Genomic DNA, 26,615 nt, shown 5'->3' with positions numbered 1-26,615 from the left:
CATCTGCAGCACTGCCATATGAAGGCACGATCGGTACAAACTCATCCCGCGCCCAGTGTCTATAGCAGTTGTTCACACACCACTGTGTCTGCAGGAGTGGACAAAGCCGAGCGCAATCGGTGACCTACCAGAACCAATGATTGTTGTGGTAGTGCCATGGGAGAGATTGCTGCCAAGCCTGAGACCAATGAACAACTGTGAAAGACTGTGGCCAAGCTCAAGACATGAACTGCTCCTGGGAAAGAATACTGCCAAATTCTAGACAAATGGACAAATTTTTGGAAAGGAGAACAGTCAGTTTGGATGGATATTTACTGTGCACTGTAGCGTGAAATATTTAAATAGAGGATCCAACCTTTGGGGGGAGACACAGGACGGAGAATAAAGATCTGACCAATTTCCATGCTTGTCTGAAAAAGTCTCCACATTGAGCCAAGCTTAGCAGAACAGAAGCAGCGTTGTGAATAGGAGCGTAAATAGAACCTTGTATAAGATCACCTAATCCAGTTGCACCAAGGTTCACAAACTGTAACTGGAACTATTCTACAATCATGGAGCATGCAGAGATCATCCTAATACCAAAGCCAAACAAACCCATCAGGGCTCACAATACAAAACCAATATCACTAACATCATGAGCAGGCAAGGTCTTCGAACATATGGTGCAGAACTGCCTCACACGATACCTGGAAGAACAAAATCTACTAGAAACAATACTCGGTTTTCAGCCCCATCTTTCTACTCAGGACATACTACTTCAGATCAAGCGCATCATTGACCACCTACAAACAAACGCCAAAGCAATCCTTGCCATCAATGGTAAAAGCGCCTTTTGACAATATCCAACACATATAACTGTGGAGAGAGGTTTTTCAACTTCGTAAGAGACTTCCTCTGCAAAAGCACTGCAACCATTGGCATGAGATACCTATGCACTCCTACGCACAACACAGCACCGCATGGCACCCCGCAAGGGCCAGTGATCCATGAGAGCCATGAGCTCCCTGCCAGGCAAACTAGCTCAGATAGAGGGTTTACGTCATGCACTATATGCAGATGATATTACGACCTGAACAACAGGGGGCTCAACTGGGTATCAGCAAATCGCACTTCAAGCTGCTATCGACATAGTCGAAGCCTGCTTTCAACCAATCGGCCTAACATGTGCCCCGGAAAATCAGAAATGCTAATCCTGGGAAATCCTGTGGCCAACTACCGGTAGAGGACCCAGATCCAGAGATGACTGTCACTGGCACACTGGTACCCACGGTACCCAAACTACAAATACTTAGCTTACAAATTCCAAAAGACTGCGCAGGAGGACCAGATCTCCTCCCACCTCCAAATGTCGATAAACCAAATAATCAATCTTATTCGAAGAGTCACTCACCACCTCAAGGAGGAAGGACAGCATAAAAAAAAATAATCCAAGCACTAAAAAAAAAAAATTAATTATGGGGTTTTACGTGCCAAAACCACTTTCTAATTATGAGGCACACCGTAGTGGAGGACTCCGAAAATTTCGACCACCCGGGGTTCTTTAATGTGCGCCTAAATCTAAGTACACGGGTGTTTTCGCATTTCGCCCCCATCGAAATGCAGCCGCCGTGGCCGAGATTCGATTCCACGACCTCGTGCTCAGCAGCCCAACACCATAGCCACTGAGCAACCACGGCGGGTTCCACTCATATACAGTCACCTAATGTACAGTATGCAATACCTAGTCCTCAAAAATGTAGAAACTAAATATCCTCATTTGCAAGGCATATATATATTGGCCCTAGGGCTTCCCACCCCTACCACCACCACAACAACTGACAAACTGCCGCAACTTGGAATCCACAACATGTGTGAGAAGCACTGATTAAAGCACAGCAAGTGAGCTTAGCCATCCACAATGAACTGGTCTACAATCCACAACACGTGTGAGAAGCACTGATTGAAGTACAGCAAGTTAGCTTAGCCGTCTACAATGAACCCACTGACAGTGCAATTTTCACTGGACTGGGGTCCCCCTCAATAATACTCCGCATCAACCACATGCACCAAGAATATGACAAAAAATGATGTCACAGAAGAGCCATACACCTACAGCAACAACTAACAACACAACACCAATGTACGCTACACGGAATTCGCGAAATGCCTGCAACACAGCAGCTACACACAGGCGGTTGATGCCCACGGCAAAGAGATCACAGCATACACTTGAGCCCACTACTCCACACCAGCAGAGAAGCTGAATATAGCACTGGCAATGAACACTGGCACTGAACCAGTCACAATAGTCACAGGCTCCCAACAAGCCTGCCTCAATTACCAGAAGAGTATCATCAGCAGCGCCGCACTACAAGTACTCATCTTGCATCACCAACTGCTGCAAGACACCCACATCATTTGGATGCCGGAACATGCGAACAGGCCACCACCTGGCACTGCTTACGGCTGAACACGTACCAACACAACACTCTGCTACATGAAATACATCCAGAGTTATACTCTTAAGAAAACTTGCACGTAATAAGGTACTCATTGAAGAAAAGCATGAAGCCCACTGTAATGCAGTGTCTATTCTACAGGACGTGATCACTAGTAGCTGTGAGAAACAGTTGCTGCCACACATAGAGGCATGTGACTTACAAATTCTGTTCTACATATCCAGTCAACTTTGCGTTAATAGGAAGCTGATGGTAGAACATGCCAAAAATATCATGACAACAATGTAATCAACAACTGTTTCACAATTATGCAACTTCTTTGTGTGCAAGGCAGTTAAACCCTAGGGCCACATTTCAATCAACCTTTTGAGTTACCTCATTGTGTGCATTGATTGGCTTATATTATGGAGTTTACAGCTCCCATGCAACTCAAACTGCAAGAGCCTCGTAGTGAATGTCTTTAGATTACTTTTAATCGCTTTTTTTATATTCATTCAAAGCCAAATACACCAGAACTTTCGCGTTCTATCCCATCGGAATGCGGCTGTTGTGACTGGGAATCGTACCTATGACCCCATGCACGGCAGTGGGTACACCGATTGGCTAAATCATCGTCAGGGTGCTTGACCGCAAAACGGCCAAAGTATCTTCCAAAGTGACTGATTAAGAATACAGGATCTGATACCAACACAGCACAGTAGTTATGAATTAATCAAATGCTGCAAGTTTGCATACATGCTTTCTCCGTTGTTGAATGTAAAAACCAAATAGCGATGACATCTGAGGTGGATCATGCAGTTTATATACCTTTGGAAAAATTCCCTTCCACTTATTTATGCAAAATCACTGCTATACAGATACATGCGAGAACACATGTTACACATTTCAGCTCTGAAAGCTTGACGATACGAACTGCGGCCATGTCAGTGAAAGATTTAGCAGAAGTGTAAGCCGCAGAAGGAACACTTGCTTGTCTTTCCTATTACCCAATAAAGACTAATCACAACCCAGCAAATTTCATCTCATTACGTCCTCAGGTAATTTCACAATGCAGAGTGCCACCACGAGGTTCGTGAAAATAAGTTTCACTTTAATATAACCAACGACCGCGTGAAATGATAAAATGATATTGCAATAGGAAGCCTTTTGGAACAGCTCGGTCGCACGCGCAGCATATTGATGAAAACGAAGTCGAAGCTACAAAATATTAGGATTAGCTAGTATTGAACGGTCCCAGTTAAAAATAAAAAGAAAACGTACTCTTAAGTACTGCTTAAGAGATTTCTTGCAACTAAACTCCTAAAAACAATCTGGCGTGTCCACTTCTAAACAGCAGAGCGTTACGCGATCAAAGGTTTCTTAGTCAAAATTATAACGTTACTTAAATACGAAGAGTGTTGAGAAAATCTAATATCTTCAGCATATAAAGAAACACTTGTCACTGTAAGAAATCGATCGCGGCTTTACTTGATGGAACGAATCTCGCGCGTGCGCGCCCGAATATCAACCGGCTAAACAAAGACGACGCAAAGAGTACAACTCCTGCAAAGCACGTTGCATCCGAATCGCGTTATTGCGCTAGCCCTTATATAAACCACGAAAGCAAAGGCATAAAAGTATTTTGCGTCCCAAGGTTCTCAGAGTGCATCGCAGCGCAGATGCAACACTGGGGATCAGAGAAGCGCGAATTCTAACACAAACTAGCTTTAGGAATGGTAGTTGTCAAAATGGGCTTAAGCCTAGTCCCAAGTGATCCTGACTTACAGGGAGCAGATGGTGTTTTCCCGACGTGAAGAATATCTTTCAGCAGCCTTGTCGCCTCATTCGGGTCAATGGAACTTTCGTGCGAATTCATACTAAAGACAGCACCTTCCTACACCTCGCACGACCGAACGTAAATCTCGCTCGCACGCATGTTCCACTATATGGACCAGGCGCGAGCGAAAAAGGGTCAAGTGCTTCTGGCCGATAGGTTACGCTAGTAACCGTTCGCAAATGGTCGATCAGTTTCTGCCATGGTGCAGCTGGTCGGGCTGAACGAAGATTTGGCTGAACGTGGGCTAAACATGGGCTGCATGAAGCGCTAGCTAAACTATAGAACAGCTTGAGTTCGCTTCAGTTCTAGGACCACGCCTGAAACTCGGTGAACGAGCTTTACAATACGGACAATGACGAATGCCACTAAGTGAGATTATCCCCTGCTCGCCTTCAGGCGGAGGCACAAAACTAGTATAACGATAAAATGCTAGTTGGTGGAGTAGACTGCAGTGCCAGGACCACGTCTAGCCTGTGGGCACGATTAACTAGCGTCGTTGGCTTAACGGCGAGAGCAATGACAAACGTAGCTGTAAAACGCCTGCTTTTTCTCGACAATTCAGTTTCCCCACAAAACTTACATTTATGACGGAGAACACTTCTCCGCATTCTACACGCAGAGGGTCGTCGAAGACATCATTTGCAAGTAGAGTCACAGTGTTTGCGCTGCTGATTGTTGCAGCGATAACCTCTGGACTCTGCTTCCTAATTGCATCCTTCGCGCAGAGTGCGCAGTGAAGGTGAACCTGAAGAACGTTGAAAAGACGCGCAATCTGAGAAACGGTGTCGCGCGGTGTCACCGGTCACTGTTACATAGCGGATGAACAAGTCAGAAAATGTAAGAGTAACTGAGCAATCATTTAGATATAACTTATCTCAGTTACGACGGTGCACATTTGCGCCTGGATGAGAGCTGTGCATGTGAGCGTTAGCGGCCGGAAACTTTTAGGACGTAATTTCTTTTATTTCTGTTATGAGTTTCCGTGAAAAAAAAAAAGTTAATCGTAGTTGAAACCAGCGGTGCTGGAACGTGCAGCGTCGTTCATGTACATTTAAGATGTTACTGTATCCTCTTTGGCAGACATACACATCGCGGTCATTCCTGTGGTATAAAATTTGTTATTATCCGTGGGTGCAACAACATGTCATTAGTTGCAATGCTTCATTTTCAAGCGTCGCCTGCCGATTTAGCCTTAAAATTTAGTCGGCTCTAAGCATCGAAGTAGAAACGACATGACAGCGCTGCGCAAAACGGCAAGCAGACGTTGCAATCGTTACACAAAGCAAAATATGTGGAATTACAAAAAAAAACTAAATGGTAAACACATGAACGGTCAACAAAGTTGCAGTACACTAGCGACGACGCCGCGGAAAACGGTAGAATCGCTGCAGGAGGCAAAGTATGAAGCAACTATAAAAATTAAACGGTAAAGGTAAAACCACGAGAGCACGGTGTGCGCAAATGTCTGCGCAGTAGGCGCCGCTACGTCTGTTGACTGCTGGTCGGTCCAGTAACCACTTAAAGTTTTTTTTTCTTTATTTCTTCCTACGAAAACGTTTTAGCCTGTGGACGACACGTTTAATCTGTGGCACAGCGGGGCTCCCGGTGGGAGCGGCAGCGGGCCAAATAATGAACAGGCCTAAGCATCAGCAGCAGTACGACCCGAAGATCGCAGGTCTCTACGATCTTGGCGACACGCTTGGCCGGGGCCATTTTGCGGTGGTGAAGCTTGCTCGGCACGTCTTTACGGGAGAGCAAGTAGCCGTGAAGGTAATCGACAAGACTAAGCTGGACGACGTTTCAAGGGCCCACTTGTTCCAGGAGGTTCGCTGCATGAAACTGGTGCAGCATCCGAATGTTGTGCGGCTGTACGAAGTCATCGACACTCAGACGAAACTCTACCTTGTACTCGAATACGGCGATGGGGGAGACATGTACGATTACATTATGAAGCACGATCGGGGCGTCAGTGAGCAGGCCGCACGCAAGTACTTTCGGCAGATCGTGCATGCTATTTGGTACTGCCACAAGCTCCACGTCGTGCACCGCGACCTTAAGCCGGAAAATGTGGTCTTCTTTGAGAAACTGGAAATGGTCAAGCTCACGGACTTCGGCTTTAGCAACAAGTTTTGTCCAGGCCAGAAACTCGAGACTTCTTGCGGCTCCCTGGCTTACTCAGCCCCCGAAATCCTCTTGGGCGATTCGTACGACGCGCCCAAAGTCGGTGAGAACGGCCTTTCCTCACCGATCGGCCCTGTTGGCTTCGCAGTTTCTGTTCGATAAACGCAGCATTTTGCTTGCGAGATGCACGAATGCTTTACGTAATGTACATACCTTTAAGGCGCGACATTCCTTTTAAATTCCTGGCTGTGCTGTGGTCATCTCGTAAAATCTTTCATCATATTCAAACCATGCACAGCGCCTATCCGTATCTCTGCTAAATGTGGACATTGTGCACACGCACATTTTCACTTTCGGTGTGTGTAGCTTCTCTTTCCGTCTATCATTCCCTTGTAATGCTTAGCCAGTAGGCAACTGTGGTGTATATCCTATATTTACCATGGTTTGTGGTTTGTGGCAGATGTATGGAGCCTGGGGGTTATCCTCTACATGCTGGTTTGTGGCCATGCCCCTTTCCAAGAAGCCAATGACAGCGAGACACTCACCATGATAATGGACTGCAAGTACACCATCCCCCCTTATGTCTCTGATGACTGCAAAAGGCAAGGGTTGCTTTTGTAAATGTTGCCCTTGTCAACTGCGAACATATCACTTGCATAAATGTGTGTTCCATGTGTCAAAGCTCTTGCAGACAGTGTTGACTGTGACGTGTTATAAATATTGTACACCCTGTTGCAAAGAAGTAAAGGCCATGCCTTTAATTTTTTGTCATAAGGTGCACATACACTTTGGAAAAGCTTCTGGCCCCCATGTATAGAAGGTACTAATTCATGTTTCGACTATGATAAAAAGCTGTGCAAAGAAGGAGTTGTGCCCATGCAGGATGGTTGCAGCTCTTTCATGAAGTGAGCAGATCAGGTAAATAAGTTTGTCATTTATAATCTGCCTTCATGTCCACACATCTTCAGAGAGTAACTTAATGCCTTGACATTCATTGTCCACATGCTAAATGAAAATAATGAGAGCCTTTAAATGATTTCAGGCATAAACAGTTTGCCATCAGCATGTGATCATTATTTCATGTGCACTGATTTGGGATACACTGTTACTGATACCTTACGAAGTTGTAGATGATCAACATCAGTAACTAAGCTCTGGAATGCTCACATTTTTTGTCATACACTGAATTTTTCAAGGGCAAGCTGGGGGCATAGTTGTACGTCTGCATAAAAAAACGTGTTCAGCCCTGCCTTGATGTCTGTCATTTCATGCTAGGCCATCTGAACAAATTCTGGTAGGTTGATTGGGGCTGTAAGGTTACCGTAAAAGAGAAACAACGAAACCCACATCTGGTGACAGAACGAATCATTTTAAATATCTGTCGGGATGTTTCGCTGTAATATGTCGCGCATTCTCTGAAACTTTCTAGCTGCTGTGGTGGCTCCAGCAGTCACGGTGTGTTTTTGCTGTTGAGAACAAGGCAGCAGGTTCAATGTTGGATGCCTGCATTTCAATAAGGGCAGAATCTAGAAGTGTTGACATTCCATATTGGTGCCGATTGAATAAACCCAGGTGGCCAAATTAATCCAGAGCCCTCCCCTGCAGTGTGTCTCGGTGTATGTGTAGGTTTTGGATGTTGAACCAAATTAGTTACCAATCATTGTGAAAGTGATTTGTGCAAAATATAAATACATTGAACAAATAACTTTCCGAACTCATCTCAGGTTGCATTCTAAAAGTGATTAGAACAGAAAGAAATGATACTTTCTGAGAAAGTATGCAAGCATGCATACAAGTGGTTCCACTGTGCAAGATTCAGTCCAGAATTTTGTTTATGAATGTAATACGCTGTACTATCTGTAGCTTTCTTTAAAATAAAAGCTATGGTGAACAGTCTTAGCTAATTCAAAGAATGGTTGCTAGGTGTGACTTACTAAATCTAGGAGTGTTGTATTTACATTGTAAGTTTAATGCTGCCACCTTCCACTGTAATATAATATATGGTGACATTCACATCTGTGTAGGCCTTTATGGAATGAGCCATGCATAATTGGTACTGCGAGTCTAGAGAATCTAAAAAATTCTTGAATGCAGTGTGGTTTGTGGACAGCCCACCACTCCCATTGAACATTGCAGCAAGGTGGAACAGCATGTCAATCATCCTCCCCTGCACTGTGGCTATTTTTCATCTTGTCTTTGAGAATAGTCTATGGTCATATTAATGTATGCAACGTGTTTTGTGGTCAGCTTGACAATTGTGAAAACTAATATATACGAGTATAATGTAAAAACAAAGGTTTCAACTTTGTCACAGTCTGCCATAACTCTAACAATGTATTAGCAGCCACTATATTCCTTTACCCTGCCCTTTAGACACTGTAGTTTCAATTGCATGCATTGTACAGCTTCCATTTGGCCATCTGGGTGGGCTCAACTTACTTTGAGCTGTTTTCACAGGAAGTATCAGCATGTTGTCCCATCCTCGTAGAATGCAAATGACTTCTGACTCGTTCACTATGAGAAATTGGTTGCAGAGAAGTTTTGTTTCTAGTTGTACGTCATCAGGGAAAAAAAGTTGCATCATGGTGGTTCATTTGTTTTGTTGGGTATTAGGTTTAGTAACACTAGCACTAGTAATGTAGTAGGACTAGTAACATAATGTTTCCGACTTTTCATTTTGTTGTGTTAAATGAAGGTCCTGGACTGCTAAATCCTAGAAAAAACAAACAAAAAAAACTGCCAAGCCTCTGAGCACTCTAAATAATTTAATATACTAGTTTTTCTGCAGCCAGTTTTGGTTTCTTTTCCCAGGAGGTTACTGTGTCGTGACGCCGTTACTGTGAAGGTGGGAGCTCAGTTGTAGGCATTGAATATCGAGACTTTTTGGCACTTGCTCCAGCTTGTTTGATCACCTCCTATGCTGCTATTCCTTGTAAGGCCCGATGTAGCAGCATATAGCCCACGACCAAGCTAACCGGAGTGTGTCATAACATCAGAATGGGCTGCCTTTTGCACCATGATGTCACGACACAGTAACCTCCTGGAAAACGAAGCTATTTATTATATTAAATTATTTAGGGAACTCTGAGGCTTGCAAGTATTTTTTCAATAGTTTGACGTCATGGATTTTCACTTAAAACAAAAAATGAATAGTTGAAATCAAGGGGAGATGTGCCTGAGAGATCTATCTTTCATTAATAATAAAGCCACATGAATGGAATTTATGCCAAATATAGAGTTTACTATGCTGTTTTCGAATATGAATTTAGTTCCTCAATATCTTATCTGGATAGTTTTCTGTGCCCCATGGAAGTAGAAAAAGTAGGGCCTATTGTGCGATATCGGGGCTTTATAATAGGCCTGGGAGAGTTAAAAAATGGCCTAAATTGCTCCTTATAAACAAATAATTGCAAGTAAGCTAAAAAAATATTTTTGTTTGGCTTTATTATTTAAAAAAATAACATTGAACTATAAATGTTGACAACATTGATGATTGAACATGCATCAAATACGGCTCACTGTCAGCCGCATTTGTTCTTTATTGCATGTAACTGAAAGCCGTGAGACTTCCATAGAAGTGATTCTTTGCTCGTTTATTATCCTAAAGTCCATGTGAACTGATGTGATCCATTTGAAGTGACATGAATACGACTCGGAAGTTGTTTATGCATGTCTTCTCCCTGTGTTACTAAATTTTTTCCGGCAGTCTGATTATCTACTCGTAACATCTACCCCCAAAAATTAATAATTAAAGCTTTGAAATGAGTCAGAATTCTCTTTGTAATGCATGCATTGTAATGAGCTTGCATAATCATGCACAAAATCTCTTAGTGCCAGTGGATTTAGTACAATGCTAAATAATTATGTGCAGTGTCTCCACAATAGACTTCCCACAGTTCTGTATTTCTCCACGTCTCAATAATTTCATTTCAGTACTTCAAGCCAACTGATATTTTCTGTCTTAATCCAACCTGCAGTGTCTTCATTGTATGTGCTACTACTGCCTAAATTGTTAGGTACCCGATATTTTGAAAAAGCGCATAGAGAAACCGTAAAGGTGGACAACCAGAAGCAGAATTTTGTCCATATTGACAGACTGCATTAAAAATGAAATGGCATGATATGCATACTGAAAATATTTTGCGCCAAAAAACACAACACACACAAGAAAGACGACAACACCACGGGCGCTACTTCAACTGTTTAATGAGGGTGAAAGCACTCGACATATATAGCCTTCCAAAACACCGCGCATGCGTACAAGGCAACATGGAGTACATAGATTTATCAAAGTAGGCGTGATAGAAACTTCAGCTCAGCCTTGTAAAGAAAAACCGATGTATCACTAACACAGTTAGGACCCGCTTTCTTGATGTAGAAGGCTTCCAATGTTTCACGCGATGTCTGATGCATGCAGGCATGATATGCATGCAAAGGTATTTTTCTTGAATGCTGTGGGAGTCGAGGACGGACTTCGGGATGAAAAAACTTGGGAGGGTTTATTTTACAATATATACAGAGAGGTGACAGTCAAGTAACAGTCGTACAGTCATTACGGGTCGGCAGCAACTCGGACGCCGCGGCAAGAAGTTCGAGAGAGGTGAATCCGGGAATGCTCTACGAATCCTGGAATGCTCTTCTGCTGCTCCCAGTCTGCGTCTTTTAAGCCCTTTGGTGTCTCAGCTTAAAACGACGTTCAGCCAATGGGCGAGCCCGTTCAGATGACGCCATTTTCGGCCAATGGTAGGCGCCCGTGCGATGGTGTCATACTCGGCAAAGAGAGTCACCGCTTGGTCCCCCTGCGGTCTTGCCTTGCTGACTTGCAACTCGCCATCACAATAGCCAGGTGGGGGCGACGGCGGACCAAGGCGGGCAGGGTGCCTTACTTTCACGGTGCCTTACTTCTCCCTGCGGTCTTGCCTCGCTGGCTTGCAGCGCCTCGGCACAATGGGCGTATGGGGCTACGCTGCCAGGCCTTCCCAGTACATCACAGCCATCTGGCTTCGGGACTCACGTCACCTGGAACAGTGCCGGGCTATCCCCTCGCTTACTGGAAGAGTCAAGCATTGAATAGCTCTACCGGCGGCGTACGAAGTAGGGGCCTTCAACTTGTTTACACGTGTGCTCCTCTGGAATGTGCTTTCCATGTTTCTGCGCTCCTTACTTAACAGTGGCGCGATTCGATGTGGTCTCCAGACCTCGAAGTAGGCTCAGGAAACAGCCCCATATCTAACAGCTCGTCCTCGCCCCGGATGTTCTGAATGGCCGGTGAACTCAATTTCTGGCCATGAGGAATGCTGAAAGAATCTGCAGGGTATTGGTGTCGAGCCTCGTTCGACGAACTTCGGGATCCTGGGCCCTGGAGAACATACGTCAAACAAACAAAACAACAGAGCGCTGCACCACGCGTAATCGCAGGCTCTTCACCCCTGACTCGCCAGGCTATTACTGAGTCAAAATCAACCCTGATCTTTTATTTCCCCAGTTTTGACAAAGCGGTTCCCACCACCTTTCCAAACTGCTATCCATTTCTCCCCGAATGCCGACAAGACCAGAGTACTATTGTTGTTGCAAAACAAAGAGTTGTCGACGTTGCAAACAACAAATGAAAACAGCCGAACAGAACTTAAGTGGCCTAACTACACGAACAGCATGTTTCCAGTCTATCGCACTGGTGTACTTATCGCACGTATTGGTGCCACTGAACAATCTGGTCAACCTCACAAGTACGTAATCACAAGCGCACTAGCCTTGTGGTCACTAAACAGAACGCGTACTTGCGTTGAAGGCAAACTTTTCATTTACGCTTACTCACGTTTCTTCCCTGAAAGTCCTACAGGACACGTGACTTAAATGAACAATTAAACTTGCGGGACTTACACACTCCGCAGAACCCTTAAAATAATGCGTCTTTTAATAACTCCTTCCACGCATACTTATCAGAGAAGTCAGAATACGGCTGCCCTCAACACACGAGAAACCCAGTCATAAATCTGCTTCCTTCCGTCCACACAGGACACGCGCTAATGGAACTAAGAACGCTTCTCGGTGCAAATCATGCACTCAGTGAAAACCCATGCGGTTAACCTTAGAAAATAGAAAAAACACATAAAAAAAGAAGGTTAACTAAAACACACGCGCGTTATGATAGGCCTCTTGTGCCTTGTGCTGGCCGGTACACATTTCGTCGGCCCGGATTGGTCTCTTACCCGCACAGTCTGAGTGATTTACATTTAAATCTACTCTCACTTTGCCTCGACTGGCGGACAGCCCAACCGACTCTGGAACAATGCAGCAGGCTTTACTCGAGTTATGCAGCTCGCACTCTTGCGAACTGCCCTCTACTGCATTGCCCAGCTCACGCTGTGCATCGGCACACAGCCCGTCGGTATCAATCGCCGTCTCACGCGCACAGTCCGAATGATTAACAACGGAATCATCCCTATCTAGGCTATCTAGACTGGCGGAGAGCCGCACCGATCCCTGAACAATGCAGTTGTTCTCTCGTGAACTACGGAGCTCACCATCCCGAGAACTCCTCTCAACTGCATCGTCCAGTTCGCACTTCACTTCTGCACGCAGATCTGGCTCTACATGGGTGCTCGCGTCTGTCGGGTCAGCAGTACCCTTTTCTTCGCTAGCAACCTCGCTAACATTACAAGCGACGCACACGCGCGGTAACTGTGCCAATTTGTTCACTGCTGGCCTAGCTTTCTCTACAGTCATCTGTTGGCACAGCACCTCATCGCTCTCCTTGCGGCCTTTAACGGCCTCTGTTGCCACTAAGGCATCGTTAGCAGCTAGCCTTTTCCCTTCACTTATGAATCTGCAGCCAATCTCACAGGCACTACTCTTCTTGCGGCTTTTGGCGAAAATCCGCTCGATGCTGCCTCATTCTTTCGCTCTGTACTACCTACAGAATTCTCAGACAGCCGTTGTCTCTGTGCCATTAACTGATCACAATACTGTATCTCTTTGATCAGTGCTGCCTTCTCTCTCTCATACTTTTGCTCACGCTTACGTTCCTGATACGTTTGCGTTCACTCTCACGTTCGTGACGCTCACAGCTAAGAGTAAGTTCTTGAAGCTCACGCTTCCGTTCATTCTCGCGTTCTTCACGCTTACGCTCACTCTTACGTTCACGACGCTCTCGCTCACATTCACGACGCTCACGTTCCCGTGGTTCCTGTATCACCTCCCAAGCAAGCTCAATGCTTTTGCCATCATTGCCACTATCGTTAATCGCCTTTATGATAGCTGGCGTTTTCATCCGTTCGTCCGCCTCAACTCCCAGATCGTCGCACACCAACAACAAGTCTAACCTCGTCAACCTTCTAAGATCCATGGCAGCTGCCCCGACTGGTGGTTAGAACTGTTTGCCTTAATTAATTTGTGCAGATACACAATGCAACAAACTCCCGATTCCCAGAACTATCAAAATGAACACACAACATTTGAGGCTGGCAAATCAAAAGGAAAAAAACCACGCGCTCACTTACGGTTGCAGCACCCTGCCATCCAGTTCATTTGTCCGCTGTTCCCGGTTCCTCCGGACTCCCTGGGTCTAAGGCTCGCTCTTCTTCGCCACTCCCAGTTTCTTCGGACCTCTTTCGACGAAGGCTCTCTCTTCTTCGCTCTTCCCGGTTCCTTAGGATCTCTCTCGACGAAGGTTCATCCGTAGCGCTGCCACCAGCTGTTGCATTTGGAGGCGATCCCACCGCTGCCACCAGTTGTAGGAGTCGAGGACGGACTTCGGGATGAAAAAACTTGGGAGCGTTTATTTTACATTATATACAGAGAGGTGAGAGTCAAGTAACAGTCGTACAGGCATTAATGGCCGGCAGCAACTCGGACGCTGCGGCCCGCGGCAAGAAGTTCGAGAGAGGTGAATCCGGGAATGCTCTACGAATCCTGGAATGCTCTTCTGCTGCTCCCAGTCTGCGTCTTTTAAGCCCTTCGGTGTCTCGGCTTAAAACGACATTCAGCCAATGGGCGAGCCCGCTCAGATGACGCCATTTTCGGCCAATGGTAGGTGCCCGTGCGATGGTGTCATACCCGGCGAAGAGAGTCACCGCTTGGTCCCCCTGCGGTCTTGCCTTGCTGACTTACAACTCGCCATCACAATAGCCAGGTGGGGGCGACGGCGGACCAAGGCGGGCAGGGTGCCTTACTTTCACGGCGCCTTACTTCTCCCTGCGGTCTTGCCTCGCTGGCTTGCAGCGCGTCGGCACAATGGGCGTATGGGGGCTACGCTGCCAGGCCTTCCCGGTACATCACAGCCGCCTGGCTTCGGGACTCACGTTACCTGGAACAGTGCTGGGCTATCCCCTCGCTTTCTGGAAGAGTCAAGCATTGAATAGCTCCACCGGCGGCGTACAAAGTAGGGGCCTTCAACTTGTTTGCACGTGCGCTCCTCTGGAATGTGCTTTCCGTGTTTCTGCGCTCCTTACTTAACAGTGGCGCGATTCGATGTGGTCTCCAGACCTCGAAGTAGGCTCAGGAAACAGCCCCATATCTAACAATGCACAGAGAAGTTAGCCACTTCGTAGCTACTTCTTTTTGGGTTTCGCAAATTTCTTGCTGCATTTAGGAGGGATTTTATCTACCACTTGCTTTTACTTCACAGTGCTGTATATAACAAAGGTGTAAAGTTTGGCCACTGCCTCTCTCAATTCAGTATTCATGGAGTTGATAAGAAAACCTTAAATTGGAAGATAACTTTTGTAAAAGTAGAGTACTTGCTATTTCAAAGAATGTAGTCGAGCAAGATGCTTTTGTAGGTTAATTTGCGCATAGAGCTCTGTTCTTTCAACCTTTTTTTTTCCCTCTTTTCGCACTACTTTCTATCGTGTTTCAAGAAAGCTTTAAGAAAAGCTGAAGGTACTGTGGAATTGCTCTAGTAATATTATGAAATCATGATTTTTGTTCTCGTTTGTACCATTTTCAGTTTTTGTTTGTGAATAATGATAGGTGTTAAATGCAATACTAATCACCATATTCAAAATGTACCTTAACTTAAAGCCACAACTTGAAGTGGTCAAGTCTTGATGAAGTCAAGTTGTGACTTCAAGTGAAGGCGTATTAGCATTTGTGACTGCTAAGAATAGTAGAATTGCAGACTTAGACATTGCATGGAATTGCAGATTTGGCAGGAAGTAAAAGTAAAAGCAACTTGCCATTGGCAGTGTTCATACCATCATCTCTACATTCGGTGGTGTGAATCATCACCTTCCACTTTAAGGCTAATTTATAATCCTGACATTAGTTCTCAGTATGCTAACTGGTACTCATTTCTACCTTGGAGGAATTGTAGAAATTCATAGCACAGTCTAACCAGTTCTTGCTTTTTTCCCCATTCAATTGAATGTTGAAGTGTTATGTCTACAATTTTGACAACCTTGCAAATGGAATCAAGGTGGGAAACAGTATTGAATAGAACTGTTACAATGAAAGTGACATCATGTTGAAAAATTATCTGAGCCTTTATTTTACTTAGCAGAAATGCAAAAGCATTGTTATGCGACCACGTGTGTGACCACTAAAGCTTCTGTGTGTATTTGCTCCTGTATAGCATTGCATATGTAATCATGCATGCAGTCACTTATACCACACATGCTGGGTATTTTTTTGTATGGTCGTGGTTGTCTTCTGAAAATTTTCATCTTTGCAAAAGATTTCCAGGCGTGCTACTTGGAAATCATAATTTGAAAGCGAGGTATGAGGATAGCTGTTCATGTGTGTCAAAGCAAAACTTGCATAAAAAGCATGTGTTTTAGTGAGTTGCCTTAAAGTAGGCAAACTTTTGCAGTCTGTTTAGTACAGCGCCAAAGCATTGTCGTGCACAAGTAAGACTCATTCAAGACAAAAGACTGGTGGCCTGCTGGAATGCCAAGTATAGGAGAATTAGGTACGGGTGATCTGGTGCACAAAGCAGAACTTAGACACTTCTATACACTGCGAGGCTACTAGTAATATACTGGTTGTTTCACATAATTTGAACAAAGCTTCAACTTTTTGTGAATGAGTGTTGCCTTCAGGCAACACATCAAAAAACTTTTTCCTTGCAATGTTTCGGTTTTCAGTATGGAGTTTCTGGCCAAATGTTTTCTCTTGAAACAATGCTGATGAGGCCACACACTCTTCTGTGGCAGCGATCCCTGCAGACAGGGCTTTAATTAGCCCTTTATTGATGGCACATATAAATACCAGAAAGAAAAAGTTTATTTTCTGTCTGAATGAGCAAAATACACAGAATAAGCATATTAATAATAAAAGAAAACATTTCGTGGGAAATTTTTCAGGAATAGGGGCAGAGGGGGGGGTCACCAGGCAGAAAACTGGAAGTGGGCTTCACCCCAAGCCACCTATGGCTTCTTGTGGAATTTGTACAGACTGCTCTTGTCATATGTGAACCATAGGTGTTCAGTCCTGAGCAAAAGTTTGGAGACCACGGCATAAGCAAAAAATTTAAATATATTCAAGCGCAACTTTGCTGCCTAGAATTGGTTTAATACATTGTATTGGTCAAAGATGTGCATATAGGCGTGCACTCTTGATGTCAGCCAAAAGGCCCAGTCTGCAAAAAAAAAAAAAAAAATCACAGCTTCTATGGCCTTCAAACTTTTTTACAACTTTACATTACATACATGGCACCACTGCAGCCGGAGATCTTACATAGGTCTGTCTTCTCTGACTGCGTTCAAAAGAAAGCAAGCCACATGCAAAACTTTTCCTTCCTCATCCCGTGTTTCTGCTCTGAACAACAAATGATGCTTGCTGCCTGTCATTCAATGTTTGCTGAAGACATTCAGCCAGAAACTTTGTACTCCAAACCCTTTGTAGCAGCCAAACCCTGCTTCAGAAACTTTGTACTCAATACCGAAACTCGGTAAGAAACATTTTTTTTTGGTATGTTGCCCATGGGCAATACTCATCAATAAAGGGTTAAAAATGTCATGTTGCAACCAATTTCTGACTTGATGTTGGGCTATGCGATTATGGCAAAAAAATTTGGAGGACGCTTAGGCTTCACCTTTAAGAATCGAATGCGATAGCATCCAAAGATCCCTGACTGCTTCTCACGCTTCCCGGCAACTGGAGCGTAAGTAACCATAATGTTTACCGGGAAACGTTAGCCGCAAATGCTATGCACGAAGGCGGGCTTTCTGGTAGAAATGCGGCCTCTTGCATGGGCCGCGATGCGGCGGAGGCGAGCGCCATCTGGAGGTATTTCAAGGAATCAGGTACGCTGCTCCGTGGCCCTCGAGATACTTGCACGCCAGCACGCACAAATGGCGGATACTGTGGCTTGCCTATAAATGGTAGCAATGCTGGAAAAGGGGTTTCTTTGAGTTTTTGCATAACAGAATTATGTTTTCTCTTATAGTCATATTACAATCTGACGCTATCATGTCTGTAGGTTGTCGGTAAGTTGTATTTCACGATTTTTCTATGCATTTTAGCTTGAGAAATTCATTTAGTTCAGTAATTTCATGGAGGGCCTGCACATGGGTGGTTGAAAAATTTTTTTGCCGAAATGACGTTCGACACCGGATTTTCTGCGACACGGGGCCCTTAACGCTATTGTGTTAACTTCACTTAAGGCAAGCACTAGGGTAGGGAAGGGCTACCGTAGTTTGCCTTCTTGTACGCTTGTGACGTGTTGTTTGCCTGTGTTATCTTTCTCAGTCAACCCCTTTAAAAATTAAGAGAGAATGATCCATGGATGGTAGTGTATAAAACTGCTCATGTACAAATAAATTTTGATGGCATGAAGTAGGGGGAGCTTGCCTTAAACCACTTGTTTCGTAAGAATAATTCCTTATCCTCCCCACAACCAACATACACAAATCCACGTAATAAGCAGGTAAAAACTAAACAGAAGTGCACCGTAACTGTAAAACTTATGTGTACCTATTGCTTTGTTGAAGAGACACTAAAGGCAAATGTTAAGTCAAGCTAAAGTGATAGATTAGTGCTTGATAACATCTATGGTATCAAAATTATCGCGAACAGAGCTTTAGTAATCGAGACATTGAGGTAAATGCAGGACACAATTTGAAACTCTCATGACACATTCAAGTACTAGCCCGATGATGAAGGCACTCCTAATTATAATTCTGTCACTGTACTCAATCACTCGGAATACAAAGATCATGGTATTGCAGTATAAGACAAAAAAAAAAGGCTACTTGTCTAGTTCTATTCAATCTTTAGAAAAAGGAACTCGTTGATGTTACCCGGGACAACGATGCAGACAGTCGAAAGGTTTCGTTTTCTCCACTCTGCATCGCTCACACTTTCCTGTTTCCTTGTAAATAGTCTTTTCTTGGCACATAACAAGTGCTGCAAGGTTTCTGGAATGGTATTTTAACAGTCCACAGCAACTTAGTATTTGCCTTTAGTGTCCCTTTAAAGACCCTATGGGCAGCCTTAGTGTAGCTGCATGTAACCTGCTGTGTTGGTTCGAGGTGCTGTTAGGGCAAGGAATCCACCAAGCCCATTGACGAATACGTCCAGTAGTAGAAATGAAGGAAAAAGGGTTTATTTGACATTAGTTACACGGCTCCAGTTACGGAAGCCCACTCTGTGCAGGAGCAATTTTAACGTCCGAGTTCACATCAGGGCACCTCGGCCCCACTGCACGAAAAGTCTCCCCTTTTAATACCATCGTCTTTCCTAGGCAACTCAACTATAAAATCTGATGACTGCATCACAGCCAATCACAATTGTTGAATCAGTTGCGATACCACGCCCATGCTATCGCAACGTTCTGCAGCACCCCACCTCCGAAGCATTCCCCCTCCCCCTCCTGATGGTAGGGAATATGTGGCAGTATAGCTCCCTGGTAATTCAAGGTTGGCACCGTTCTTCGGTAGCATTTGTCATTAGCCCTCTTCATCATTAGTTCAGGCTGTCAGGTAGTGGCGGGAGGGTGCCTTTTGTGGACCCGTCAGCAGTCTGTGTCAGAGCTTCGTTGACATCTTGGTAGGTGCTGATGGATGGGTGAGGGTTGCTTCTTGGCAAACGTCTAATTAATGCCTTTGGCCGTATTGAGACTTAACACTGCACATCAGTCTTCAAACTGGCATCTTCGTTCCAGTTTTGCGAAAGTTTCATTATAGCTGCTATTACTACTGAGAGTCGTGTTTGTGACTGTGTTTGCAACTCTCGCTCTACTTCAGTGTCTATGTGGTTAAATAAATCTTACTCTTCTTGGCTTGATATTCTTGGCCTAATATTCTACCATTTGAAATTTTGTTTCATACCAAGATTTATATGATGAATTTCATGGCGCCTCTTCCATGTAACCAATGGCTGTATTTCTGTTCAGTGGAACACATTTCCTGACATGCAGCATTTGCGTGTTGCGGGTATTTTTTCTCGCTTTGATTGGAACCTAACACTGCAGTTGTGTGTGCATGTTTATTGTGTCTTACTGTCATGTTGATGGTCATCATCTTTCTTTCAGGATGATAGCTCGCATGCTTATCCGTGACCCAGACAAACGTGCAAGCTTGGAGGAAATCGCTGCTGACCCATGGCTAACTGCAGGCGATGCACCACAACCTGCTGACCACCTACCCCTCGTTCACAGGGAGCATCTATCTGAGGAGGACCACTCACACATAGTACAGAAAATGGTCAATGGCTGCATTGCAAACAAAGATGAGATTCTCGAGTAAGCTGGAACTAATCTGCTCTCTTCCGGCATTCGGGGTAGTGTTGTCATTCTAGAGTGATGACTGTTTTGTTAGAATTTGTCACCATATGATAATAACAAAAGGCATTTACATTACCGCAGTCTGTGTACCATATTTCTCAGATTATAGCTCGTAAGCCCCCCTCTTGTTTATAGAGTAAAAAAAAATTGCGTATAAGTCGTTCGTGTTTTTAATTGGTCGGCATAATGAAACATTGCATGCATGTACACTCATTGAGAAATGCCAAGGTTACCCATTTCGGGGCATTACATTTTTGTAAAAAATTTTTTATGAGCTGCAAATTAGGCTCAGTAAAGCAACCTTTATTGAATTTCACTCAAAGGCCTCGTCCTCCAATGCACTTTCAAAAACTTAACCACTTTGGCCAGCAGCACCGCTAGGTAAATGTCATGAGCCTCTGAATAACTTTTATACAACATTTTAGGCACGTCGCTGGCATTGCCTTTGTGATGCAACATGCTCGGAAAGAACATGCGAGCAATCACAACATGCCTAAACCAGCCTGAACAGATGCTAAGGTGGTTAAAATGGGGAGGTGTTGAAAGTGGTGGCGCCGTTTAGAAAAGCAGCTGCTCGAACCTTTATGCACCCTGGTTTGTTTTTACAGCGAAGCTGTTATGCGTATGCAACTAGAAAAGCTCAAAAATGTTATAGTATACATGCTTTCACGGTGTCCTAAAAGAACAAGATCTTTCACCAATTTATATATAGATGGAATAGGGGCATGCATGGAGTCATACGCAGGCAAATTTTGAAGATCATGGATCGACTCTTGGCTTGGTGCCCTGAAAGAACTGAAGGTGGTAGCAATTCTATAGTATCTGCGCAGAGTGGGAGCCATGTTGTGGGTGACATGTAACAAAAGTTTAAAGTGTTAAGCTTAATTACTGCTTTTACAGCAAATTACTTATATGTACAAGTGTTCCAGATCTCTACAGGCGTTATTATGAACCAAGGAGGAACTTTTCCCAATGTCCTGAAAGATCTGAACGTGTCACAAAATTAACATTCTTGAGAGAATTCCATGATGCATTTTATACGGGATACCTGTGGAAAGTTTTAAAACTGTCACTTAGTTTGTTTTTTGTAGAAAATTACTTCTGCAAGCATCCCCACCCAGAGTGTCATATGGCCGTTATCCAACATGTTTCTCAGAGAGCTAAAGAGCTGTACATGACAGCGACTTCAAATTTGGTGGAAATGAGACACATATAAAGTCTAATGTCTGGCAAAATTTAATTTTTTCTGGCTTGATTAAAAGCAAACACAGCGGAAAAGAAACAAAACATAGCCATTGCACATGGCAACACGCAATCACCACACTGCGAGATGCAGCACTGGGTCCTTCCCTAGCGCGTGTGTGCAACGAGGAGCCCCCTCTGTGAGTGAGTGAAAGTGTGCCATGCTCTTGACACCTCCCATTTCTAGCCACCTTACATGTGCATTCATAGAAGCGAAATGGCGACAGGAAGCCAGAAGTGCTGAGACTTCTCGCGTGGGCAACTGATGATAATAACCACATCTCGGGAACCACAACGTAACAATAAAAAAAATTGTGACACCCTTTATTTGTTTTTTAGTATGGTGGGTTTAATCTTTTGTTAAAAAACAACAACAAAGCATAAACTTTTAACAGCAAACTATATAGCGTGACCTCCAATCACAGAGGCACCTGTATCAAGAAGGCAATGCTATAGCGGCCTTCGCTGCTGCTGCCGTGCTGCCTACATGGCAAGCCCAGGAGCTAACATCTGTACGAATGGTCTTCCACTGTTAATACACTCGAACTTTGCTGTAACAAAGTTGAAGGGGAAGCTGAAATTACTTCGTTATATCCATTATTTCTTTATACCAACTACTGCCATTTACTGCAGTATGTGCCTAATGATACGCACAACTTTAAACGTGCGAAGAAGACTACGGCTCCATGGCCCACCGAACTGCTACGCTGCAGTGTATGCAATGAAAATTCAATAAAACAACAGCAAAAGACTCTCCGGCGTGTGACACTCAACATTTTAGCACCTGACGCGACAGCCATTACGACAGCATCCTTATGTTCTAATGTGATAGTCTTTCGCTGCCGTTTCCCACTTGGTTCGCCCATATTGTCATGAAACCTGTCAAAGTATATGGCCGGCAGAGCTTGGCGCAGGGCCAGAAATGCGGATACGCAAATGTGTTTGGCCCTTGAAAGCAAAACTATCTGATCCGCCGCTTTCTTGTGGCTCCGCTGTGTGAGAACGCCGGCTGGGCTCGGCCAGCTCGTACACTGATCTCTACAAACATAGTGCAGGTCAACGGGCTAGTGCCACAGTGAGAGAGAGAGGTGGAGGCACCAGGTTGTCGCATGCCATGTGCAAGCATCATCATTGATGTGTGGCACGGTGCTGCTAGGCATGGCCTCGGAGATTGCGATCTCACAGGGTATGCCTAGCTTTGCCAGTTATGTGCCGCAGTGAGAGAGAGTTGCGATAAGATCAGAAAGAAGTGCGACTTGTGCCTGGCTACTGTGCGCATGGCAATGAGAAAGACCTGCTGCTTGACGGTGTATTTGACGCAGGAATGTTTAACTGCCGTGCCGAATCAACGTGGAACCCGGCGAAAGCTTGGTGTGCACCAGTTGGTATTTGAGAGTGCAGCTCTTAGGCGGCCGTTCCTGTGGCGAGTGTCGATGTAACTGACGGAACGAACACAGTGAAGCGAACCCGGAGTGCAGCAGTGGATGAAAGATGGCAATAGCGAAGAGAGCATGAGGAGGAAAGAGGAGTACGGTGCAGCGGAACCATGAGGCGGAGGAGGAGGGTATGGTGTAAGTGTGATCAGGAAAGTGAAGTGCCGCGCAAGACAGGCTGTGCGGCAACGATGGCTACGAGATGGCGTCAGAGTAGCACGCATTGTCAGCGAGGTCAGTCTGCAGCGGCTGCTGGGAATCGCATCCACACGTCACCTGCACACTGCCTCTCACGATTTCTCAATTACCGAAGCAGTTGTGCACACTTCGCTCCGTTGGCAACGTACCGCACGAGCTAGATTGTCCACACCAGCTAATATATTGTGAAATGAAAACACGCATAGAGCTGTGTTAGAATTTCGCGTTAGGGAGTATTGTAACTCTAGGTGAATTTTTTTCGTTTAGAATACGAATCTAGTTCGTTATATCCACTGGCAGAAAAATTTTACTTCATTAAAACAAGGTTTAAAATACATGGATCTCTATGGGGATTTCAAGCAGAATGGCATTTACGTTATATCCTGTTTCATTATAACAAGGTTCAAGCTTTTTCTTGAGATGCTAGCGTGCTAGCATGGTTTCTTGTACTCGTAAAAAAAACAAAATTTAAAAAAGACACGTTTGTCCCTCTAGTGCACCTGGTCACACCACTGTATAAGAGGCACCAGGAAAGAAATGAGACTTGTACTGGGATAATATTTGTCACTTGCCTGCTTAAGATTCTGTTACGAATTTAATTAAAAACAGAAGCCTTTTGTAGCTACAGTCTACACATGAAAGTTCTAATTGGAAACCACCATAGTTGATTTTAATGTTAGGGTCATGAGTTTGGTGCGAGGCAAATACACTTTCATGCAACAAGACAACCATTGCAGTATTCATTATTGGGTTCTGCATTAGTTATTATTAACCTCACAGTGCAGCTATAGAGATTACAGCAATGCCTAGTGTTAATTTGACTGTATTTATATAATACCCTTGTCAAGCGGGCAAGTTAAAAGTGCACTTTACCAAGTCTAAACGTCGCAAGCTGAGTGTACTCGTAGGAGAGTGCAGTCTGGTCGGAGTGCGTTCACGGAACGCACTTTGCTGGTCGAATACGTAGTCTCGCCACCAGCAGTTTCAACGGTACAAAATGTAATGCATAAAAAAAGGACACAGAAGTTAATTCTAGCTGTAGAACAGCTTTTAACAAAATAATCAGAGCGTAACTCTCCGATGTTCTGTTCTAGCAGGATCGAATGCCGCCTCGTCGCACGCCACCATATTCTTCTAGATTGGCTAGGCATTCGTCTTGGCTGGCCTTGACTTGGAACGCTCTTATGATAAAAATACTTTCGTTTTTTGTTGAGTAAATATAGATTACAATTGTTTTTTATTTACAATACAATTAAACCAATTGCTCTTTAGAAGTCTTTTTAGTTTTAATCTACATCTTCAAAAAACATGGTTTTAGGCTGTCGACATTTTTTTTAGTGCGAGTGAACTCTGTTTTCTCGTTTAACAACCGCGTAGCCTAAAGTGTCACTCAAGGTCTTGAAGTGCACAGTAAGTGCACTTAACTTGCCCGCTTGACAGGGGTCTAACCGTGTTTGAATTGCTAAAGTTCATGAAGTGTGCTCTCATCTGCAGGGCATTGGACCGTAATGAATACAACTATATGACTGCTACATATTATCTCTTGGCTGAGCGTAAGCTCCGTGCACAACGCCAAGAAAAAGCTCAACAGCTCAACCGTACTTCTAGGGCAGATCTTTCTCCTGTAGCAGTTACTCCAGGGTAAGTGTCTTCCTGTTTGTCTCTATTTCTGGCATAACTGCTTTACTCTGGCAGCGCGTAGTTCAGCCGACCGAAGCCTTTGTATTATAACTTTTATCTAGACTTTTCTTTATAGTAATTCTTCTGCATCTACAGTGTTTTTTTTTTTTCGTGCTCTCAATCGCCCGGTGGGGCAAGAGCAAATGCAAGTGCTAATGGCGGCCTTGAAATTCTTGGAGTTCAAGATGGCAGTGATGGAGGCAGGGAGGTGGTTCCAGTCTTCTGAGGTTCTTGGTATAAGTGAGTCAGAGTAAATTTTCGTGTGACGAAGGAGTACACCAACTTTTTGGAAATTATCAATGAGAGGTGATACAAACGATGGCCCATGGAGCAATTCTGCCCTAAGTTTGTGATCGAATAAAATATTTTGTGGAAGATGCACAGTCGAAAACACCTTCGGCACAGAGCGAGATCTAGTAGGTAAAGTTAGTTTCATTGAGGAGACACTAGAATACCGACTATAGCTAGAAAAAAATAAACCGGGTGCTACGATTTAGGACTAGCTCTAAAAAGTTTGTTAGTCTTACCTGGCCAGGATCCCAAATTGAGGAGGTATACCTGGGTCTGAACAAGGTCTTGTAAAGTTGGAGCTTTACAGTAGTACTGACGTGTGAGAAGTTCCGACGCAATAAAACCTAGCATGTGATTAGTATTGTTCATAATATAGTTTACATGCAAAGTGCACGATACATTCTGGGCTATAATGAGGCCGAGATGTTTGTAAGAAGTCACGGTGGTTAGGGGTGTGTTATTAAGAGTGTATAATTAGCAGGATTAGTTGAGTAAGGCAGTCGAAACACACACATGCTTTCACACTTGTTAATATTAAGTTTCATTAGCCAATCAGAACACCGGCGCGTAATAGAGTGAAGGTCAATCTGTAATGCAGTATGGTCACAGGGGTTAGAATCTATGCAGTATATTATACAATCATAAGCAAACAGTTTTATAGAAGAAGAAACTTGGGTAGTAAGATAATGTACATGGGAGAGAGCAGCGGTCATAAAACCGACCCCTGAGGTGCCCCCGATGTTACTGTAGTGAAAGAAGAATCATGACCTTTAGCCGAAACATACTGAAAGTGGTTAGAAAGAATTTAATCCAACCTGACTGACTGAATAAACTTTATTGAAACCAGCAAGAGGTGGTGGCTGGGCTTAGGCCTCCCACGTGGGGACGTCGAGGTGTTGCCTCTTCGCCGCCTCGCAGGCCTGCTGGGTCGCCCAGAGTTGGTCGTCAAGGTTGGAGCTACGCAGGGCAGCGTGCCATCTCGACGAGAGGGCCGTGGGGTTAGTGTCGGGGTATTGTTGTGTACAGTCCCAAAGCATGTGTGGAAGTGCGGCTGGCTGTGTCTTGCAGATGTGGCACGTGGGATTGGGGTAAATGTCTCGGTAGATCTTGTTGTAAAGTTGTAACGAGGGGTAAGTATTGGTTTGTAGCAGGCAGAAAGTTGTAGCCTGTGCTCGGGATAGTTTGTTGTGCGGGCCGAGGAAGGTTCTACGCTCTAAGTAGAAGGACTTCACAAGATCATTGTAGAGTGTCAAGCGATCCCTATCGGTGGGGGCAGCCTCCCCTTCTACCGTGTGGTTAACTAGGCCTCGCGCTAGGGATTGGGTAACCTCGTTCAGGTTGGGGAGGTGCGGGTGGACGGTACCTACATGAGCCGGGAACCAGACGATTGTAACCTGATGGTCGGTTGAGCGAGGTGCTTGTTGCAAGATGCGCAAGGCTTGGTGTGAAATACGGCCGTTGATATAGTTGATAACGGTGGAGCGGGAGTCAGAGACGATGGCATGGCATGTTAGGTCTAGTGTGGTTAGCGCGATGGCCACTTCTTCAGCTTCCTCAGCGTGTGGGGCTACTAGGCTGATAGCGTGGTGGAGAGAGCCTTCACGTGTGGTGACAGCTGCAAAGCGGGTACTGTGGGGATATTTGCCGGCGTCAATGAAAAACACCGTCGTGGT

The 26,615-nt window shown here is 44.6% G+C and overlaps 2 protein-coding genes across 7 annotated transcripts in view; one reads left to right on the top strand and one right to left on the bottom strand.

Moving 5' to 3' along the window:
• The window catches only part of Ge-1 (Enhancer of mRNA-decapping protein 4 homolog Ge-1), a 214,164-nt gene extending 209,172 nt beyond the window's left edge, over nt 1-4,992 (bottom strand). For 4 of the 6 annotated variants that reach the window (XM_065443139.1, XM_065443174.1, XM_065443166.1 and 1 more), the window contains exon 1: nt 4,203-4,380. In XM_065443139.1, coding sequence (XP_065299211.1) covers nt 4,203-4,293 — 91 coding nt within the window. In that variant the 5' untranslated portion in view covers nt 4,294-4,380. Of the gene's footprint in view, nt 1-4,202; nt 4,381-4,834 lie in introns of those variants that run through there. The other 2 variants (XM_065443156.1, XM_065443144.1) reach the window with 2 other exon arrangements.
• Nucleotides 4,993-5,661: 669 nt separating this feature from the next.
• The window catches only part of Snrk (SNF related kinase), a 36,730-nt gene continuing 15,776 nt past the window's right edge, over nt 5,662-26,615 (top strand). Inside the window, exons 1-4 of the mRNA XM_065443181.1 lie at nt 5,662-6,478; nt 6,836-6,977; nt 19,847-20,056; nt 24,466-24,612. Of these exons, the coding sequence (XP_065299253.1) occupies nt 5,884-6,478; nt 6,836-6,977; nt 19,847-20,056; nt 24,466-24,612 (1,094 nt within the window). The 5' untranslated portion in view covers nt 5,662-5,883. The remainder of the gene's footprint in view (nt 6,479-6,835; nt 6,978-19,846; nt 20,057-24,465; nt 24,613-26,615) is intronic.

Source organism: Dermacentor albipictus, chromosome 1, assembly GCF_038994185.2.
Source record: "Dermacentor albipictus isolate Rhodes 1998 colony chromosome 1, USDA_Dalb.pri_finalv2, whole genome shotgun sequence".
Classification (NCBI taxonomy): domain Eukaryota; kingdom Metazoa; phylum Arthropoda; class Arachnida; order Ixodida; family Ixodidae; genus Dermacentor; species Dermacentor albipictus.
Note: the sequence above shows the minus strand (reverse complement) of the source record. Positions and strands in the feature narration are given on the sequence as shown.